The sequence below is a fragment of the Haliotis cracherodii genome, unplaced genomic scaffold, assembly GCF_022045235.1.
Source record: "Haliotis cracherodii isolate W230 unplaced genomic scaffold, xgHalCrac1.p SCAF_48, whole genome shotgun sequence".
Taxonomy (NCBI): domain Eukaryota; kingdom Metazoa; phylum Mollusca; class Gastropoda; order Lepetellida; family Haliotidae; genus Haliotis; species Haliotis cracherodii.
The window spans coordinates 200783-218079 of NW_027266306.1; the positions used below are offsets into that span (position 1 = coordinate 200783).

Sequence of the window (17297 nt, forward strand, 5' to 3'; positions counted from 1 at the left end):
GGTCTGAAGTTGACAGTGTCATATATCCCTGTATGGTCGCCTTCGGACGACTCATGGTTTGGGCGACAGTATCTGATTCCCGGACGTTATATCAACTGGCGTTATCCATGACAATAACACTGGCGTTGTTTAAAATAGACAATAGCTGAAGTTCCAACCAGTCTATGAGCACATCACCTCCTATAATTTCCTTATGAAAATCACCAGTTTTCTTTTTCACCTCGAATACTAGCACACAGCCATCAATAAGCCCCATATCATGGGTTGCAGCGTGCAAAACAATGACACGATTACCTTTACCTGATGGTCGATGTGTCCTTTTTGTCCATCTGCCAATAGCCACATGTAGTGAGAGGAATGATTTATCAAGGTAAATTATCTGGGCACCCTGACTGTGATAGTTATGAATGGTTCGGAGATAATGTGACCTCACAGACAGGATGGAATATTTGCCCCTGAAAAGTGCTCGGTCATCGCCACGCGCAGTGTATCGATATTCCATCTCTTGGAGAGCAATAGTTAGTGCAGTCCGGGAAACATTAATTGTATCTTTAATTCCTCCCAAATTCACCGACAAGTCAGGGTTACCTTCTGCTCATAAAGCTTGTACACTATACGCCTAATCACCCTGTATCAAAGCTGTCTAATATCCTTATACGCCCCAGTATTGTTTTTGAGACCACCCTATACCTGTTTCGTTTTCTTATCATACCGTAGACTTGATGGTATGAATTGAAAACCCCATAGCTTGGACAGTTCGGTAATTCATAAATGATTTACCTCTATCTCTCTAAAGTGTAAAGACTCCATATCGTGTACCATGGTTATGGCTATGCAAGTGAAATGTAACATGCATCATGGGAGCAAAAACAAACAAACTGCAGGGTCATTTTGTCATTTTAGAAGATGCACATCTATAATTTTTGTGTGTGGATTAGATGGTTAATGAAGACTACATTATTATCATTATAGCGGAGTCACGTGCGCATATTTCTACAGTCCGTTTCAGACTGTCATCATTTGACTCATCATTCTCCTGTAAACTTGTCGATAGGACTCCTTGTGACTGAAATACTTCAAACCACAGGTAGGGCGATTGGTAGTTACTCGATATTTCAATAACAACAGTCAGTGAAAAATTATATCCTTTTTCAACAGACAAAATGCAGTTTTCTAGCATGTACGACAGTACCTTAAACCCCAGTATTCTAGTTCTATAACGCTGTGTCAGCGTGTGTGAAGAAAGCCCGAAGTGTTGCAGGTATTTGGTGAAACCCACGAGCGCGGGAATGGTGCTTACAAACCTAGAAACATAATCGGAGTGAACTGGGATTCGAACGGGATTCATATATAGGTTTCTTGCGTGCCCATGGACCGCAACTCATTACAGAGACTTGCGGCGCCTCAGACGACTGGGCCACCCGTGCCCCCTAAGTTCGCACAGAAAGCGGGTTGGTTTTCTTTGTGATTGACACGCACGTGAGGACATATATCCAGTGAAAAATGTTTTTGTTGTAAGACCCAAGGTGTTTTTTTTATGACATTTCAATATCCCAGAAACATCCTCCTTCATCCTCGAAAACAAGTGTCCCCGGCCCACGCTAAAGCATAAGGCACCATTCTAGTCCCTGATTAATATACATGTACCAAGTTTGGATGGTATATCTTTCACGGTTTTCAAGTTATGCTACGAGTCGAAATACGGACGGACGGACGGACCAGATAAGGGAGTGGGTGGGTGGGTGTTTATGGTCCGTCCCTCAAGGCAAACCTATGTTACCTATGCGGTAGTATTTCACCAATATTCCAGCTATATGACGGCTGTCTATATATAATCGAGTCTGGACCAGACAATCCAATGAGTGACATCATGAGCATCGATCCACGCAATTGGGATACGATGACATGCATCAACCAAGTCAGAGAGCCTAAGCACCCGATCACGTTCGTCGCCTCTTACGACAAGCATAGTCGCCTTTTATGGCAAGCATGGCTTGTTGGAAGACCTATTCTACCCCGGATCTTCACGGGTTTTGTGTAAGCATAATCATATGTAAATATATGATTACGTCTTATGTTAGTGTTACGAAGACTGTGAACTAAAGGTGTAACAGTTTCCTCAAGATAAGGGATCACGATTCGGGAACTAAGTTTCTCCTATAGAATTTATTACGATCAATGTTTAAATCAATGCTGGGTGTTTTACTGAAGCGTCTATATACGCCTTTACCAGCTAACTAAACTAAGCGGCAAAAGAAAGTATAGGTTGGCAATTTGTAATTTTCCTAAAAACAGCGATAACTGGTGGAAAGTGGGTATTGGGAATATGACTGCCCTGGAACATCTCACCCGAATGCGCCACCTTTGACGGCGCTCGTGCGGTGACAAAAAAAAATATGGTGAAACAGGTTTCCCGCCTATGGCATAAACTGCACGCGCATGTTAGCTGTATAAATGCGTTCGTCTGCAGGGTATAACCACACGTGATTAAAGCACACAAAAGAAATGCCACGACTGTCACAGGAGCAGGGAGAGAGAGCCATCGGTATGGCCAAAATGGGGGCAACACAGGTCCAAATTGCCAGAAAACTACACCATAGACGGTAGCCAGGCTGATTCAACGGTACAGGCAGTCAGGGGGGACAAAGGACAGGCCTAGAACCGGACGACCCCGTGTGACAACACCACTGGAAGACGGTCAGATACGGCTCATTCACCTGCGAAACAGATTCGTAACGGCGACGGAAGCAACAGCGTTAGGACATTTCATTAGCCAACGTACAGTACTACGACTTCGTGCTGCTGGAATCCGAGCGTATCGTCCTTTCCGAGGAATGATACTGACCGCTCAACATCGACGCCTGAGACTGCGATGGGCGAGGCAGGTTCGACGCTGGCAAGTGAGAAATTGGCGTCGAGTGCTGTTTACTGATGAAAGACGGTTTAACTTGTTTCGAAATGACGGCAGAGAACGAGTTTATCGACGCAGAGGGGAACGTTTGGCCCCGGCGTGTATTCGAGAGGTCCATCCATTCGGCGGGGGAGGTGTCATGGTGTGGGGCGGTATTTTGGAGATCAGAAGACTGATTTGGTGATTACACAGGGAAACCTGAACGCTATGCAGTACAGAGACCAAGTGTTGCAGCCAGTTGTGCTTACGTCCTTAAAAAACCAACAGCAGGGGACATTGTTTCAACGAGACAATGCCAGGCCCCATACTGCAAGACTGACTAAGGACTTTCTAAACCAGCAGAACGTTGACGTTTTGCCCTGGCCTGTCCAGTGCCAGTGTGTCTGACAATTTTTTGGTGACATGTCAGATAAATTTTGAAAATGAAATTTCTTACCCCACCATTGTTTACCTTGAGCTTACATTACCTGTGATTGCACAATTTCATTCAAACTGTGGTTGATCAATCATTTGTTACCCCTCCCTAGAGTATGTTATAATTCACAACAAAACCTCTTCTTGCTATTTTTTTTACCGATCATGGAACTCGACCTATACTTTCTTTTGCCGCCCAGTTTATATTGAGCTTTCTATCGACCTTACTCCTGTCGTCACGGAAAGCTTGCGATTTGCAAGGTGTGTGTGTGTGCGTGCCCGTTTGCGTACAGTGTAGGATGTTTATATATTCAAGTATATGTTTACAGTGTTTAACATTTTTAATCGAGAATACGTCAAAATATGTTTCGAAAGTTGTCACCAGTTTGAAACCAGTGTCGTAAAGCTCGAGAAAGCTGCCTTCTGATTGGCTAATGTCGACTTCTTGCTAGTCATTTATTTGGTCGGTCAAAATTAACGAAAGGTTGCTCTGAAGTGACCTGTAATGGGATGTCCTCAGATCTTTGTTTAGCGGTAGCGAAAACTAAGATCTGATTTAATGAGATAGGTTTATAGTGTATGTATAGTATTTCAAGGAACAGCTCTTGCACAAAGGTTGTTTGATCAGGGCTACAAAATTCAAATTTTTCAACAAGTTTTATGTTAGACATGTGGAGGAAGTTTATAAATTTGACGCATCAGTGATAAAATTATGTCCTATGTAATTCTCTGTTTTGACTTGTACCATATGTTCCCGTGTATTTGCAAATGAACAGAAGACTGTCAGTTGCCTTTGCATGTGTTTGTGACGGGTTCCACCGGCGACGCAGGAGGCGCTCGTGTTTTCGCGAACACCTGGTAGCATCGCTAATTGATAGTGGTTCATAAGCACATTCTCATGAAAGAGTCGGAATCACTGAGTGAGTGGGTTGAACGTGATTCTCGCGTCTGCCTTGCATATAGCGACGCGCTGTCTTTAAGTTACCAAACTGACATATGTCTCAGAAGAAGATATAGAACACCCGATTCTTTTCATAGTATAGTCAATACGTCATGTTTTCCTCGTATGACTACAGTTAATCTGTCACGGGAAAAATCCATTGTTCCTTAAGTTATATGTCAATCTTGTAATCACCTCCCCGAAAACAGGAAGAATGGTTGCTGAGGGAAAGTGTTCATTTCAACGCTTCATGCATAATTATCATCCTATTAATGAATAAATAATATCCTGTCTTCAAGTTTTTCCTTGTACGTTGTTGATAAGGGTGGCTATTTGTCGAAGTTCAACATTTGGCGTTGCTGTGGTGTCAGGAAATGTCCCGAGTCACGTGTTTCCAAAATCTCCTCGTGACCTGACGTCACACACAACTTCTTAAAATAAGGTTTTGCTGCAGAGGCCAGATGTTAGATAGGTGGCCACCAGAGTGGAAGATGTTTCCGGCAATCGTCCTCCTTCTATCAGTCAGGGAACTCGCTGCCCACCTACATGACTCTGTCCAGCCTGTTGACCGAAATGCAACAGCAAAACACTTCAGCCAGTTCCCCTTGGGTGACCCAAGAGCTTGTCAGTCAGGAAAAGCCGAACGTTTCGAAGTCTTACCTGGTATCGGTTGGGACAACCTTCGTAACGAGGACGGTGTGAGCGTCGTTGTCTACAACTACTCCCTGTGTCAAACAACCCTCGACGGACGGTTCCTCCTTCCCGACTGTATCGAGACCCTCCCCAGGAAGACCAGCAAGGTGAACACGTATGCGGAGATAATATCCCATTATTCTGACTATGAAAGTGTCACGGCACGATCAGTCAACGTTGATGCCGGATTCAGTCTATTCGGGGTTAGTATTGGTGGAAGCTTCTCAGACAGTTTCCAGCATGCTAAGAGTCAGCAGATTGGGGACAAGACGATAACGACACGAGTTCAGCTTAGATACAAGAGGTACACTGCTCGACTGAAGGACGAGGTCAAACTAACTACAGGGTTTAAATTTCGTCTGATGGAAGTCGCGAATGACCTGCAAGGTGACAGAACGCAAGACGCTCGTTACAAGAGTCAGCTGCTTGTCCGAGACTTTGGAACCCATTACTTACGTTCGGTTGATGCTGGAGCTACCTTGGTACAAGAGGACCATATTTCATCTGACTATTCCGAGAGCAAGGATGTGACGAAGACTGAAATGAAGATAGGGGCATCGGCATCGTTTTTCGGCATCTTTCACTTCAGTACTTCTTACACATCTTCGTCTGCCAAAACTGCAATTGAAAAATATCAGAAGCAGAGGTCATCTTCGCGGGTCCAGGCTTTTGGAGGTCCTGAATTCAAGGTCAGTAACTACACTGCTAACGATTGGGTCAGCGGAGTTGAGAAGAACTTGGTAGCGATTGACAGACAGGGAGATCCGATATTCTACCTGATAACCCCTGCCAACCTACCAGAACTGCCACCAGTGCTAGTCAGTGAAACTTTTAACCTTGTGAAGGAAGCCGTAGGTCTATATTATGAGTTTAATACATACCGTGGGTGCATGAAACTTGATTCTCCCAACTTCAGCCCGGCTGCCAATGTTGATGATGGGACGTGCGAGATGTCCTTCACGAACACATCATTCGGTGGCGTATATCAAACATGCAGCCTTGACACAAGGTCAAATAACGGGGATATTTGCTCCAAGAACGACATGAACCAGAAGAACCCCAAAACAGGAGATTATTCCTGCCCGATCGGGTATGAATCCATCAAAATACATACAGCAACCCTGTCTACACCAAAACCAAATCCAGGTTGCGTTCTGTGTGGTTTCCTCTTGTGTTGCATTGGTGAACGGTACGAAAAATACCGCTACAGTTCAGGTACATACTCCCTTTACTGGTGTGCCGCAAAAGACAGGACACATGGGAATGGGTACTTGTTCGGTGGATTGTACACTTCAAGCATCCTAAATCCACTAACGAAATCCAGGAGCTGCCCAGTGACCTATGTTCCTCGTAAAATAGCCCTTGATCTGAACATCTGCATCAGCGATGACTATGAACTTGGAGCTAAGTGTGCAGTGCCATTTGGCGGTTTCTACAGTTGTGAAGCTGGTAACCCCCTGGCGCTGAACAGCAACCAGAAGAACGTCAATTCAAGCCCCAAATCTCTTAGGTCATTTTTCAGTGCGACCGAAACATGGCCAAAGCGATGTCCATATGGATACAGCCAACACCTTGCCGACGAAGACCAGGGCTGTCAGATCAACTACTGCGTCAAATCAGGATCGCTTTCGAGCGCCGGACTCCCTCGAGTCAGAAGGCCGCCGTTCATGCCACCGCCTGGCGTCAACAGTGCTAAGTTGTATATGATCATGGATTCGAAGAGCAAAGAGTGGGTTCGCCTTGAACCTGATGTGAATCGTTTAGGTCACGATTCTGGAGTTATGGCTGGGGCAGCGATTGAGGTGGTTGCCGTGACAGTTGGCGTTGGCCACTGGTTGGCAGCAATTCCCTGACCAATGAGATCAGCTCGAAAATATTGGGCATTTTGTGTGTTTGGCCTTGTATTTTTCATTAGTCAGTTTATATAATCTTTGGCCTAAAATTCAGTTTGGGTGGTCGAAGAAAATACAAATTAATTTTTAGTTTCCAGATTAGTACTGCTACCAATGAATGAAAAACAAACAAGTTTTAAAATGACAAGATGCCGAAAGATAGTTGATTGTATTATTCTTACGAACAGCGGTGATAAAATGTCGTGTCTTTATTTCGCCAAATTTTAAAACAGTCAGCATAAAATGTTTTCAACAAAAGTTATTTCTTTTTCTCCTAATTTCAGGATGATTGTCTGTCAATCTCGCAAACCATCTTTAAAACCTATAAGGTATAATACTGTAGGAAGAACAGCACGTGACTCTAGATACTAGGGGATCTGTATATCATGGGACAAAACATGCAATCATACTCCGTGTCAGACTGATGAGATCGGATTGGTACACGTAATCTTGATAAAATACTGTGTAACCCGCTTTGGAGGGTCAGTAATTTCTCAGCGGGGGAATATATCTCGTATACCCCGCCACGAGCACTACAGGCTCCACGTGCACTTTTGAGATAGAATAAATCCTTCATAACCCGCTTCAAAGCAAAAATCCGCACGCTTTTTCCGAGCCAAGGCATGTCACGTGATATAGCGCAAGCTAACCTCACCGCAATCGAGCAGCTGTTTTCTATCAATTTGGAATGTATTCAAATTATTTTATAATGTCACATTAAAACATGTCGGCAAGATAAATTCCTTGTAGCAGGATCACTCGGGGTACATGGGATTTTATGCGTCTCGTGTTAGGTTTTATCCCACGAGTCTGTAGTGCTCGTGGCGGGGTATAAGCAATTTATCCCCCCGCTGAGAAATGTATTACCCTTGAGCCGGAGGCGAGTGGTATAGAACCTAACGTGGGACGCATAAGACCCCATGTACCCCTCGTGATCCTGCTATAACGTACATTGTAAAAGTATGGGTCTGTTTAAGTAATGTGTGGAAGAAAAGCCATTATAACCCACATTGACCGTCGTGCGTGCGTGCGCTCCGCAGGTTAATTTTATGCTATAACGGATTTAGGGTCAAATGATTTTATTATTTCTAACCAATGTTTGGATGTGTAATTACCATGAATTTGGAAAATACTTGATTCTGGTTGGTCAGAGGTTTCAAATAACAATAACCACCGCTGATTATTGCATCACCGTGGAAGCTACTCTTTATAGAAAAGTATTTCTTTCTCAATCAAGGTCCGCAGTGAGTTTGACATAACTTTACGTACAATTCTAGGTTTTTTTAGGTTACCACGTGGTAATACATGTTTTGCCAGAAACCGTGATAAGTATTCGACTAAAAGAGTTGAAATTTTGACACATTTCTTTATTCGTATGTGACGTCACATGTGCTGAGTGGGTAATTTGTTGCGAAGGGTAGTTCGCGCGTTCGGTTCCAAATCCAATGATTTTTAAATCAATAGGTAACCTAGCTCTACATTATGTTTATCGCCTAATCGTAAAGTAAATGAATGTGTGTGTTCTTCTGAAAACATTATACGAAACCGGATTGGATCGAGCAATTTTATTCTGACTTTTTTTATGAATACTTTCTTAATTTGGATGTCTTTTTCCCCCCTCAATCCCAATTCGGGTTGGGGAAATCGATACCACATTAATTATTAAGTTTGATCAATACATTTTCAACATTCTGCTAACCTGGCAACGTCTTCCCATGCAAGGGAGTGTAACGGACTGTAAAAGTCCAGTTTCCAACCCAGAGTGGAATTTCTGGGATCGACCATAGCGCCACTATGTCCCTCCAACTGACTAATCCGATCCCACCTTTCATAATACTCGCATTTGCTTCAAACAAAGTGAAGTGAAGACGATCTGATCGACACTTAATATGTATAGTGTAAATCGCGTCAGCATCTTGATGAAAAACATGTAAAGATTTGGAAAATATCTCAAATCCTGCAGTCGACAGAGATCTCGGCAGATAACAAACCGGATATCGATTTCATTACGCGATATTGACTGGACTATGTATAGACGCATTAGTCTAGCCAAAATGTAACTCCCATAATTCCAGCCTTCTTCGGTCAGTCAGTTAACTCCCTTGCCTCGGGAAGATGAGCAAGTGTTTGTGTGCTGTATAACGCAGCACTCAACAATATTCCAACCATATAATAATAATAAAGTCTGGACCAGACAATCCAGTGAGGTATTGTGAGCAATGATCCACATCATCGAAGTAAAATGACACACAATCAACCCCATGTCACCAAGCCTGACCTCCCTTTCATTCTAGACTAATTTTAACCCTGTTGTCCCAAGTGGTTGAGAATGCAGAACAACAACAACCCCAGACTTCCTTGACAGGAGACATTTATTACAGAGTTTTCTCTTGATCACAGGTAGTTATGGAACACAATTTTACATCTTCACATATTCAATGGAACCTTGCTAATATGGAACTCATCCAAGCAAATACACATCTTCAGGACATTCACAAAGTGTGAATACATTGCATAGGTTTCCCCTTTGACAAGCCATCCACCATGGGCGCTGATATACCAAGGATCATCAGAACGGGGGGAAGGGCTGTTGTCACCTAGCTTTTCCCCCCCCTACACTTGCAAATATTTGACCTTTGACATTCTCAGATACACAAAGACCGCTAAATGAGTGAAGTGGGAGATTTCTAAAACTTGAAATGAAAATCTAATGATGAGGTTGACCCCAAATGATGTTTTTACCATACGTTTGTGCTGTTTTTATCAACATCTATGAAAATCGACTTGCTCATTTTTAATTATGAGAAACATGCTTCATGAAAACCTTTAAATTCCGTTTTTTCAAACACCTTTCATCCTTTCCTGAACAAAGTTCAGTCCTCACAAAATGAATACATTTCTGACAACTTAAAAAGAGTTTTCAAGTTCAATTCTTAGATTATGCAGATCCTGTTGGTATAAAAGGGCCCTTATGCCTTGTGCATTGCTATTTAACCCCAGGACTAGTGGATGAAGGCATGTTTATTGTTTTAATGCAGCATGAGGGCAGTCTGAAAATAACTTAATCAGGATCAGATCCATCGATGACAAACAATCAACCAAGTCTGACCACCCCATCCTTTGTCATAATTAATACTTATTGATTTGTTTTCAACAGAAATGTTCAGATTAACTACGTTCCAAAATATATCCTCATTATGTCTACATGGTGAGCTATTTCCACTGCAAGGCAGTTTTAGTCACATACCTCAATTACACTTGGACATACAATATCCCTCACACTTAAGACACTGGTGTTTCACACTTGCAGACTCACTCACATCACTCAAAATATACTAAACAAAAATGTTAGTGATCAAAAATATTTTGGGGGATATTTTTAGAATATTGTGTGCACATTTTTGTATACTATAAAATATCCCCAGAGTATTATAAAATATCCCTAAAGTATTCATGATCCCTTTCAAACAAAGTTTGGGACCATGAATATTTTTTTTTTTTTTAGAAATTGTGTGCTCAGTCTTTACTACAAAAAAGATATCCCCAAAATATTCATATTCCATAACCCTTCTTGTTCAATACATATAAATTGTTTTAAAATGACAATTAAAACATCATCAAGTAAAGGTAAATGGCTAAACTGGAATTTCTGGGATCGACCATAGCGCCACCAGTGGCTATTACGAATTATGTCCCTTCTATGTCCCTCCTATTGACCAATCCGATCCCACCTTTCATAATACCTGCATTTGCTTCATACAAAGTGAAGTGAAGACGATCTGATCGATAGTTAGTATTCATAGTGTAAATCATGTCAGCATCTTGATTAAAACCATGTAAAGATTTGGAAAATATCTCAAATCCTGCAGTCGACAGAAATCTCGTCAGATTATGAACCGAATATCGATTTTGTTTCGGGATATTGATTGGACTATGTCTTGACGCATTAGTCCAGCCAAAAAGTAACTCCATAATTCCAGCCTTGTTCGGTCAGTCAGTTAACTCCCTTGCCTCGGGAAGATGACCAGGTGTTTGTTTGCGTGCTGTATAACACATCACTCCACAGTATTGCAACCATATTACTGTAACCGCAAATAATCAAGTCTGGACCAGACAATCCAGTGATCGATATTATGCGCAATGATCCACACAGTTGAAATACGATGACACACAATCAACCCCATGTCACCAAGCCTGACCTCCCTTTCATTCTAGACTAATTTTAACCCTGTTGTCCCAAGTGGTTGAGAATGCAGAACAACAACAACCCCAGACTTCCTTGACAGGAGACATTTATTACAGAGTTTTCTCTTGATCACAGGTAGTTATGGAACACAATTTTACATCTTCACATATTCAATGGAACCTTGCTAATATGAAACTCATCCAAGCAAATACACATCTTCAGGACAATCACAAAGCGTGAATACATTGCATAGGTTTCCCCTTTGACAAGCCATCCACCATGGGTGCTGATATACCAAGGATCAGCATCAGAACAGGAGGGGGGATAGGCGCCCTTTTTGGCTCACTGCAAATTTTAGATTTCCCAGTTGCGGAAAAATTTGAAATATTGGTATGACAGTTATCGGATATGTTCAAATAGCTGTCACCTAGCCTTTGTCCCCCTACACTTGCAAATATTTGACCTTTGACATGCTCAGATACAAAAGACCGCTAAATGAGTGAAGTGGGAGATTTCTAAAACTTGAAATGAAAATCTAATTATGAGGTTGTCCGTGACCCCAAATGATGTTTTTACCATACGTTTGTGCTGTTTTTATCAACATCTATGAAAATCGACTTGCTCATTTTTAATTATGAGAAACATGCTTCATGAAAACCTTTAAATTCCGTTTTTTCAAACACCTTTCATCCTTTCCTGAACAAAGTTCAGTCCTCACAAAATGAATACATTTCTGACAACTTAAAAAGAGTTTTCAAGTTCAATTCTTAGATTATGCAGATCCTGTTGGTATAAAAGGGCCCTTATGCCTTGTGCATTGCTATTTAACCCCAGGACTAGTGGATGAAGGCATGTTTATTGTTTTAATGCAGCATGAGGGCAGTCTGAAAATAACTTAATCAGGATCAGATCCGTGGATGACAAACAATCAACCAAGTCTGACCACCCCATCCTTTGTCATAATTCATATTTATTGATTTGTTTTCAACAGAAATGTTCAGATTAACTACGTTCCAAAATATATCCTCATTATGTCTACATGTTGAGCTATTTCCACTGCAAGGCAGTTTTAGTCACATACCTCAATTACACTTGGACATACAATATCCCTCACACTTAAGACACTGGTGTTTCACACTTGCAGACTCACTCACATCACTCAAAATATACTAAACAAAAATGTTAGTGATCAAAAATATTTTGGGGGATATTTTTAGAATATTGTGTGCACATTTTTGTCTACTATAAAATATCCCCAGAGTATTATAAAATATCCCTAAAGTATTCATGATCCCTTTCAAACAAAGTTTGGGACCATGAATATATTATTTTTTTTTAGAAATTGTGTGCTCAGTCTTTACTACAAAACAGATATCCCCAAAATATTCATATTCCATAACCCTTCTTGTTCAATACATATAAATTGTTTTAAAATGACAATTAAAACATCATCAAGTAAAGGTAAATGGCTAAACATCATCATATGAACAAAGCAGTGAAAAGTAACATGAACCAACAGGGGACAACACAGCTGGACATCCCCTTAAGAATTGGTCATTTATTATGGCATTGCTTCAGGGAAGAGTCATGAAAAAAAGGTACAAGGACATAGCTTGGGTCACCAAAAATATGGGGATTGACATCATGAGCACACAACTGGGATACAATGATGTACATCAACCAAGTGAGCGTGTCTGACACTCAGTCTCCTTAGTAGCCTTTTTGTATATCGCAAAAACAAATTATGAATAGATCAATATTCAGATCCAACCTTGAGACTCAAAATTTGAAACCCATGAAGATCCAGGTTAGAATGGGTCTTCAGCAACCCATGCATGCTGTAAGACAACTGTACTTGTTGTAAGAGGCGACTAACGGGACTGGGTGGTCAGGCTCGCTGACTTGGTTGATGCATGTAATCATATACCAATTGCATAGATCAATGCTCATGATGTCAATCCCTGGATTGTCTGGTCAAGACTCGATTTTTGACAGACCGCCGTCATATAGCTGGAATATTGCTGAGTCAGCGCTAAACAACAAACCAAGAAACTTAAAATTTGCCTCCTGTGAAGCAAGGAAACAATGCCAGGTCTGACACTGGCTGACAAGGGCTCCATGACATGAGGTAGTTTTGTACTCATTACAGCTTTATGCATGAACACCAGTGCAAGCAATAACCTTCTGCTTTACATTACCATGACAACCACTGTGGTCCCTGCAACATGGAATACAAGACACTCTCATGCAAATCAGATATTTTACTCCCACACCTCGGTTTGAAGATCTGACAACCCATCCATTGGTCGTGTCAGCTGAACCCTGCGAACCGCCCAATCTACATCAAAGATGCTTGGGTTCTTGAGCCAATCAGATGTCAGCTTTCAAAAATGATTTGTCTTCCATTTCTTTTACAACCTTGATTTGGAATTTTATATTTAAAAATAAAATATGAAAACACAAATATTCTATGATGCTATGATTCTAAAGATGCTATGATGCTCTGAAATGACTAGCCGTATACAATATCCTCAACTTAATGTGGCCTTTATTAGTCACATTTGGAACTGTTTTTTTCTTTTCGTTTCCAGGATACAGAAAAAAGACATGCTTGTCTGATTACTTGGCCCACTGATGATTCAGAAGCCTCCACACTGATAAGCTGATTAGAGAGTTCACCCAATTCAACCTTTGTCAGGGTTATCAGCGTGAGTGAGAGAGTTAAATTTAACGTCACATCGGCAATATCAGGGCAAAGCTACAGATAAGCAGTGTATTTGCGTAAAATACCCCCCAAAATATTTAAAACCCAATTACTTTCAATTAACTTGTGTACAGAAATGCATGCATTAAATAAAAATCTCAAATGTATACAAACAGCTTGCGTAAATACCCAATGAAGCTTTTCCAGCATGCGTACAAAGGGGATCATTTCCGAGAAACAATTACGAGCTTATTTACTTTCTGAGCCAAGCCTATATACTTAGAACAGTTATATACATCTAAAACATCATTGAATTTCTTTTAAATCTTTAAATGTTCACTAATAATAAACCCAATAGAGTGATGAATAGAGGAGTGAAAAAATATTGGGTACCCAATGAAAAATGTAATAACCCAAATAAAACAAAAACCCTGGAGTAAAAACTCAAGTGCTCAAAAAGTTATCTGGAGCTCTGGGCCCTGTTCCACAAAGCGAGCTTAGTGCTATGACTGTCGTAAGCCTATGTTAAAGTATGAGAGTTACGATCATCTTAGCGCTAAGATCGTTTTGTGGAACGGGGCTCGGATCAGGGTTATCAGATCTTGACAGAGTAATATCAGAGTAAAAGATCTGATTTTAATGAGACTGGAATACAAGACAGATAATTTCCTTGCCCACATGGAATAAAGTTCTGTAACAGTGAGTGAGTGAGTTTGGTTTAACGACGCTTTTAACAGTATTCCAGTTATATCGCGGCGTGTCAGCTTAATGTTGGAGGAAAGCCCGAAGTGATGCAGGTCTCAGACGTTTACCACTTCGGTGAAACCCACGAGCACGGGTATGGTGCTGAGAAACCTAGAAACATAATCGGGGCCAACCGGGATTCGAACCCACAATCATAGGTTTCTGATGTGCCCAAGGGGCACAACTCTGCACAGCGAATCGCGGCGCCTTAGACGACTGGGCCACCCGTGCCCCAAATTTCTGTTACAAACCAAAGCATAAAATGACCTAAACGTTGTTCAACCAATCAATACATGTGAGCAGATCGTAGATAGAGTTGAACCAAGTTGTCTGTGGCAGTGTATATGATATGTTTAATGTATCATAACAGAGAGGTATCTCCAAGGAAGGCCATACGTTCTTGATTTTAACAAAGCAGCTTGAGGCATCATCAGTTTAAACAAATACTAAATTGCAGGATAATTGGTATTTGTACAGTAGCAGGTACACATATATACACTTGAACCTAAGATGGGCAGGCGGGTAGCCCAGTGGTTAAAGCGTTCGCTTGTCACGCCGAAGACCCGGGTTCGATTCCAGACATGGCTACAATGCGGGAAACACATTTCTGGTGTCCCCTGACGTGATATTGCTGGAATATTGTTAAAAGTGGCGTGAAATCAAACTCACTCACTCACTCAACCTAAGAAAGCTTTTATCAGCGGTTTGCTGTGAACAAAGACAATGCATTTGGTCAGTTACTTTAATTCTACATGATTTTGTAGCTGTACCTTACACTTTTTCTGCTCCATCAACGATGGTGCGATTGGGGAAAAAAAAAAAGAATATGTTAACTATTTTTATTTCATTTTCTGACTGTGGTGCCTGTGGGTTGAATCTGTTAACCAAAACATATACACAATTGTTGTTTAAGTTCTACCCCAAATATACACATTTATTCGTCTCTAGCACTGTTAACATTGTCTGACAAACAGCATATATGAGGACATCATTTCAGGAGAACATGACATTGTCATCATTCGTGAAGTTCAAAACTGGCCTCCACAGGTGATATCGCTCGGTGAGATCAAGCAATTTCCTTGGATATGACTGCAATGACTGCAGATAAATGTGACGTGATCGGTTTCCATGACATCACAATCAAATGACATCACTCTGCCACTGACGCAGGTTATTACTGTTTACAAACTGAAAAAACGGGAAGAATGATTTTGGATGATGAAAAATTCATAATTCACAATATATATTTTCGTTTCTCTCGTCATATTTAACTGAAAAAAAATGACAAATGAAAGAGTCGTTGAATAAGAAGATTGTCACCTTTCGTCAAGGTATAATTATGAAGGCAATGTAAACGTTGTTTGTATAAAAATAGCAATATTTTATGCTGAGGTCGGGCGATGCGCTCCATGTTTGATTTTTGTACTGCTAGCATAATGACACAGAATTAATCAACGACCTCTAATATTCTCACTTCCGCAACTGACATGATGCTCTCGAAAATTAAGTTTTTATTCTGTCTAAAGTTTGGATGATTAATTTACTGAAATGGTTCATAAATTACCCTTGCACTTTTGTTTCCAAAAAAAAAAATACAAATTATTACTCTTTTGAAAATAATTTAACGATTTAAACAATTTCCTAGTGTGAAACGCATCTCACCTTCACAACCTAATTCAGCTACTTTAAAAAAATTGAACAAATGGTATGTTTGTTTTGGTCTTCTTTGAAATGACAAGATATTTTTGTGTGAAAATGTGTATTTTTCTATCAGGTACTATCGTGCAAATCATTGGTCCCAATTTCCCTTGTTCAATCAAGCAGCATCCGTTTGAAATCCCCCACCCTCTTTACAGCACCTTATGTTAAAATCTATCCAGCACCCAGGGCTAATAGTCTGAAAACAATTCAGCAGACTCAAGGTTAATACTGAAACATTTTGAGAGAAACCACTAATCCTTACCACTTTCCACTAGTCCTGGACTAAGGATCAGTGGACCAGAGTCAAACCTTTGTTTTCACTCTCCAGGAAGTCCTTATCTGTTGCCATGGTTACTGTTAACATGTGGATACGAAATACTTCCCCCTAGGCAGCTGGGCTAATCTTTTCTTTAAAACAAGTAATTTACGGTCATGCCAGAAGGAAAAAGAAAATCTTGAATATCAAACTTCTGTTTCAGGAGGAATGAAATAATCGTTAGATTATTAAAAGAATGTACTGTTTTTATAAACAGTATTCTGCAATGAAAGACAAAATGCCACAAAATTTACTGATTTTTATGCATTGAAACTCTAGGCATTTTCACAAAATATTCTTGAGCTTATAGAGAGTGACATTAGCTCAAAGAGAGTGCCAATCAGAAATTTAGTAGATCATATCTCTAGGTACATATGGCATACCTACTTTGTTTAAACCCCAAAGCTTAAAACAAACTGGTTACAATTTTGTGTCACAAATACCCTATTGGACGTAATAAGCGCCCAGGGCCCTCTCAAAATTAGAAATAGGGGACTCTTATTAGAATATTATTTTGGTGTAAAAACAGAGTTGAAAGATAAATTTTGTGGTTTATGCTGAAGGTCTGAACTGTTTATATACGACAGATATATTTTTTTCAGAATTTAATAGCCCATAATTAAGGGTGCATATAACAAAGGAGTGCGTATTATACACAAATAAATAAGTCTTGTGTACATTGATCAATCGGAAGGGATTCTAATTGGGATTGTTCACTTGCCAATACATAAGCAAATATTGCCGCGGGCGCTTATTACGTGGAATACGGTATGTGAATTGTTTGTCCATGTTTACC

General features: G+C 40.6%; 1 protein-coding gene across 1 annotated transcript; it reads left to right on the forward strand.

Moving 5' to 3' along the window:
* The first annotated feature begins 4726 nt into the window (after positions 1-4726).
* Positions 4727-6811, forward strand: LOC139441891 (macrophage-expressed gene 1 protein-like). The gene has a single exon (XM_071222640.1). It carries the CDS (start codon positions 4727-4729, stop codon positions 6809-6811), a length of 2085 nt encoding a protein of 694 aa, XP_071078741.1.
* Positions 6812-17297: the final 10486 nt, after the last annotated feature.